Consider the following 6,000-nt stretch of genomic DNA (forward strand, 5'->3'; position numbering starts at 1 on the left):
TGAATGTAACTAAACAAATAAATGGTGACTATTCAACGAGTGAGCTCAATGCCTAATTATTTTAAGACAATATAGCTATGAAAATTAAACAATCACATACTGAAAAATTTAATTTTTAATTAATATTTTCCTAAGATTTATGGCCTAGGCTTAGAAAATAGTGTTTGATTTAATTTTAGTAGATTTAGTAAATTTTTCAATATTTCTTACGAGTTTCTTTTTCTTATCTTTATCTGATGATCTAAATTTCGAAGGAAATATACTAGACAAAATCTCTGTAACTTATAACTGATACTGATAGCGCTTTGATGGTAAATCAAAAACGTCTGGCCTACTCATTTACTCAGGCTTAAAATTGCCTTAAAAGCTCAGCTAGGCCTAGGCTACAGGCCTAAGGTTAACCCATTACTCATTAGGCTTACCTTATGTAGTAAGACCGCGTTACTACTATTTTCCGAATTATTTTAAAATTTTAACCATACTATTTATTGTAAAGTTTATAACAAAAATATTCCACGTGTTCTAACTTGACCAACTGTCTGTTCTATTGAATGTTATCTAAAACAAAGTAAAAAAAAAATTGTATATATATGAAAAATCTGATAAATTGTTTTCACAATATAATCAAAACATAACAAACATTTGTTTAGAAATCGAGTTTCATTCATATATACTGACCACCCAAAAATCTATAAACGAAGCTATTTTAAAAAACAATATACTTAGATTACAATAAAGTTTATTCTCCAACACAGGCGCCAGCTCCATTTAAACCTCAAACACCTGCTCAATAGTTTATTCAGGTGTAGTTGTATGCCTCTGTTTGAGTTCCATCTATTCGGAATTAACCCAAATGCGTTGAAAAGTAATCAAGGAGTAAAAACCGGGTAAAAACCAGCAATTCAGAGCCCATCAAAATAAGAGACTAGGCCCAGCCCGAAGTTCAGGCTCTCGATCTGTTTTTATGAAATTTTGCCACGTATCTGATTCAGAGATTCTATAGTATTGCGAGGGTGTGAACGCTTTTTACAAACTGGCGAATCATGATCATATCAAACTAGTAGAGCAGCCGGCGTTGCTCGGATGAAAATGGTTTTAAATATCCTGAGATGTCTTCATTAAATCAACCATACTAATCTTGATTTTTTGCAAAATAATCAAAATGATTTCTTTACCTAACTAAATATTTTGATTAAAATCATAAAAATAACAATGTGCGAAAAAATAAAAATTTGCTAGTTATTTCAATCGAAGCCAAACCTGGTACATTGCTCCTGCTTCTTGCATGACATTTCAAGTTTCCAAAACAAAATTCCCTACCTTTTGGTGTCTTGCTTTTTGCTGTGTGGTCAAGTGTCGTTTGCAGCATATTCTGACTTGATTATCGTTCCATTTAATAAAGAACTGATTTAATCTCTTCTCGTTGCAACACAACGTAAATAAAAAATTTGCCGTTACCAAACGTTTTTGTAAAGTCATCGTATAGCTGATTATTGCGAGTACACGCAAGCAAAACAGAAGACATGGCTGAAGCAAGCCTATTTAGTTGAGGGAGTGTGCGTGCATGTTCGAGAAAAAGCACCAGCTTTTTTCAGTTAAGGGGAGTTGGAGAGTAGACATGCATGTGCAGAAGAAAGAGCTGCACAAATATTTCAAATCATTGTAACACATAATTGATCATGGATAGAATGACTAGAAGTCCTAACACAGAGAAGAAACGTAAATAATAGCCCTCTTGATCACACATTACCAAAAAATCCAGCCTTTTCAATATGAGACCAATTGGTCCTCCTGTTTGACAAAAATTAATATACTGGTCATTTTGGCTTCAATTTACGCTCTCAAAATGGCCCATTTTACTTCCTGCACAAAGTTATATCTGTACCCTGAGTTGTAGCTTTAAAGGTTTGGCCGTGCACAAGGAACAGACCCACTGAGAGAGAGAAAGAACCCGCCAACGAAATAAGAACGTTGTAATAGTATAAAGCGGCTTGTGTCTCTTTTGTCCGTAATGAAAGTTTTTCATAATCTCGACCTCTGACAACGAGGAGACTTGGAGGTTTCTGGATTCTAAGACACCTTACTCTATTCATTTTCTCATTATTTCGATTTCGACAGCGATTTTACCCACCCCTTCCTTACTGCTTCTCTAACTCTGATTACCATATAAATGCCGGGTATCGCTCAGTAGTTAGCGTGCCGGAATGTGAATTCAAGGGTTCATGGTTCGCATCTTGTTGTCGGAAAAAAAAAAGCTTTCCGGGATTTATGTCTAATTTTTATGAGGTCAGTGTCCATTTTTCATTTTCTCTTTGCCACTATCTTAGTGCTTATTTTTAATAAATCGTTAGTTATCTTTATCAGGAAATTGAAATCATTCCATAATAGATTAAAAAAAAAAACACTATAATTTATTCACTGGAATATTCTAAGCATTCAAAAGTAAAACTCATTTTCATACAAACTTCAGAGATAACAAAACAAATGCCTCACGTAGAGCGGTAATTTACCTTTGCAACTTAAATACGTCAAATCAAAGGAGTTAACTCGAGATGAATACCACATCATTCTGAAAGTGTGAAACCTTTTAACTTCTAGAAGCTTCAAATATAAGTATTCATTAAGTGTTAACACAATATATTCGTACCGTACCGTTTCCTGTCTTCAATCGGTATCTCATTTTCTTAACGTTTCACTATTAATTAAGCCTGATTGTTCTATAAAGTGCAGTGACCATAAGATATTTGACTACAGTTGGCAGACGATCTAGATCCACTTTCTTGCTGAACGAGAGCTAGTAATACTAACAAAAGACTTTGCCTACTTATGAACCTCCTTATTTTATTATTTTACAATGAAATTATCTGTTGTTACTTGGGATGAAACTCAACTTGTACTACTCTGGTCACTAGAGTCAAACAATGGGCCTAATATCAGGGTAAAAAACATCAGTTTATTTTTTGTTCTTTTCAATTTCAGTTTGTCCCAATTGTAATTATACTTTATGGTCCAAAGAATTAGATGATTATTACATCCCCTCAAAAAAGGCACTAAGTTTTTGAAACTATCTCAAGTAAACTAAGTTTTCTAAAAGTGGTAAAACTGAAAAGCGAGTTCATTGCAACTAGCTGTTACCGAACTGGCTCATGTGTTACACAAACACTTAAAATATCCAAGCCTGTTCACTCCTCCTATTTAGTTATATATCACTACGCATATACAAATAGGTAAATAATAGTTACATCGTCTAGATCAAGTTTTACAAATTAGATGACTATAACTTCGAGTGTAAGTATCACTAACTCACCATAATTCTTTTATTTTGTTTAAATACTAAGAGACTTTGATAACAAGTTTTATGAGGCTAATTTCAAATAAACTTTATGGATGCCATAAAAAAGATGCTGTGAAACTAAAATATATCCAAATTGTTTTATCTCATAATAAGATACTGATGTTTAAGTTCATTTTCAGAGGGTTTTTTGTTGTTGTTGTAACTAAGGTGTACTTTATTTACAGATACCAATATTATGTATAACATTCTAGTAAATCAACACACGTTAACAAGTCCTTTAATTATTACTTTTATTTTCAGCTGATAAAAAAACAAACGACTGGATTTTACCCTTTTAACTTTATCATTAAAACTTGATATCTATAGGGTACAGGACGTTTATTCAGTTTTTCTTCTCCTCTGTTTGCATGGTAACAATATACCTGTAGTGTTTGAAACTAAATACTGAAACTTTCCAGGCACCATATCACATACACCTTTGTTGTATATTATATCATTTAATCCTTTGAATAGGGCCTACAGTATCAGTACCAATGAGCAGATATAAAAATCTCACAAAGCAAACATCCATCAAGCTTATCAGAAACTTACCTGGGGACTTTGACTTCCTGGCTGCACATAGCTACTCATCTGAGATGTACATTGATCATATCTGCCAATCTGTGAATTCTGGGCTGAAAGCTGACTCCCTGTCTGCTGAGAGGTGATAATTTAATGTTTCAAACATATCTACAATTTTATCATAACTTTGGAGAAAAAGATACTTCAGAAGATCCTACAATCTTCAAAGGTCTTCCTTATTCTATTATTACAATTAGCAACAATGTAGGGGGCAACTCCGCATAAAATTAAAAGGACATTCCATTAAAAGTTAGATAAATTCACTTTAATTTGACTGATTTCACTTCAATAATTTTTAATGTTATTTTTCTCCTGCATAGACATACTGATTCAGAACAAAAAGTTCAGTTCCTCCTTTTGCTTTGATTTCCAAATTAATTGGCTTTTTTTTTACTTCACTTATTACTTTTTCAGCAAATTTTCTCTTTTTTTTACTTCTATTTTACTTTGAAAGAGGCATATTAATGATTGAAACACAACATATTAGTTCATAATTTCAGAAACAGATAAAACATAATAATAATGCTACAATTAATATTAAAAATTAATTAAAATGTGTCCTTTAAGTTGATTATTCAGTACACTTCTTTATTTACTGCTTGAGAATTTGGCTATGAAAGTTAACATAATGACATTTTTATGATAAAAAATTAAATAAAACTCAGAATACTGTTTCAGTGCATGAACAAACAATACACATTGTGATCTTTTTTGAAAATAAAAAGGAAAAAGCAATAGCAGATGCTAGTTTGTGTTTCTAAATTAACATTTTTCAAATTTCAGATATAGGAAAAATAACTTTAAAAAATAAAGTTATAAACAATTATTATATATATATTTCATCAATGGTAAAATCTGTTAGCTTCTTATGCTGTTATTTTACAAATGTTACAAGACCTACATTTCTGTATTTCTTTACTTTATTCACAAATCCTTTTATAATTTCTTCATCACCAAAAAAAGTTTAATAAACAACTGAAAATCAAACCAGCTGATTAAAACAAAATCAATAATTCACCTACTTGTTGTGGGTAAACCTGACTAACAGTGCGAGATGAAAAACTTTGTGGTTGTCCTTGAGTTGATGAAAATGATCGCTGAGCAAACTGCTGACCATACTGAGACTGAGTTGGTGATCTAAGGGGATTCTGCTGACCAGGGGAAAGGTATGCCCGTTTCATACTGGGCTCAGATATAGACCCACCCTAAAATTTAAAAGTACTTTTTTAAATGAAATATATATATTTTTTCCACTTCTAGAAGAAAAAACCCTTTTTTTAATATACTTATATTCATCAAATTTACTGTCTATCATATTGAACTGACAGCCAAATACCAGAGAAATCTCTGTAACACAGTGTCCAAACAGAGAAATCACATTAGACTGTTGAAAATGTTAAGATAGAAAGTGAAACTGACTTTACACTTAAGTACAAAACGTTAAGTAACAAGTTCAAGTATTAATCTGTTGGTACTTTTTTAATATACACTGTTACGGTATATGTTTGAATGTTTTATTGAGCAGGAATTTGTATAAGAGATGCCAAGTAATAAAAGAAACACAACAGCAAGAACAAACACTTGTTTTAGTAAAAATTCATTATTCTATTAAGCTTGATCTAAATAAATAAAAGTGTTATGTTATTGATATTAACTTCTGATTATAGCAAGCTACCTACTTAGATAAAGAATTACCCTGATATTCAGTACAGCTAATTAAATACTGTTCTTACATTCTTTCTCATACAGATTAGAACCCATTGTTTAATCCCAATAATCAACCAGCTTAGGATATTCAGGTTAGTCCTATATCCAAATACTAGACTAAATAATCTCTATAACAAAACATAATAATCAAAAATTAGAAATAATAAAAATATACTTTAAACATCCTGCCTAACAGTGTTAATGAAAGTAACATTTAAAAAATGAAAAAAACACACCATTCTTACAGAACACAAATATAATGGAGTATCTCTTACTTACACAACACACAAATATAACGGAGTATCACAAATATAATGGAGTATCTCTTACTTACAGAACACACAAATATAATGGAGTATCTCTTACTTACAGAACAC

General features: G+C 31.5%; 1 protein-coding gene across 5 annotated transcripts in view; it reads right to left on the reverse strand.

The window, feature by feature from the left end:
* LOC106465098 (AT-rich interactive domain-containing protein 1A-like) overlaps nucleotides 1–6,000 on the reverse strand; it is a 117,143-nt gene that overhangs the window by 87,370 nt on the left and 23,773 nt on the right. For 4 of the 5 annotated variants that reach the window (XM_022392929.1, XM_022392928.1, XM_022392925.1 and 1 more), the window contains exons 2-3: nucleotides 4,939–5,121; nucleotides 3,887–3,991 (exon numbers count right to left, since the gene is read on the reverse strand). In XM_022392929.1, the coding sequence (XP_022248637.1) occupies nucleotides 3,887–3,991; nucleotides 4,939–5,121 (288 nt within the window). The remainder of the gene's footprint in view (nucleotides 1–3,886; nucleotides 3,992–4,938; nucleotides 5,122–6,000) is intronic. The other variant, XM_022392927.1, reaches the window with a different exon arrangement.

This window comes from Limulus polyphemus, unplaced genomic scaffold (genome assembly GCF_000517525.1).
Source record: "Limulus polyphemus unplaced genomic scaffold, Limulus_polyphemus-2.1.2 Scaffold1835, whole genome shotgun sequence".
Classification (NCBI taxonomy): domain Eukaryota; kingdom Metazoa; phylum Arthropoda; class Merostomata; order Xiphosura; family Limulidae; genus Limulus; species Limulus polyphemus.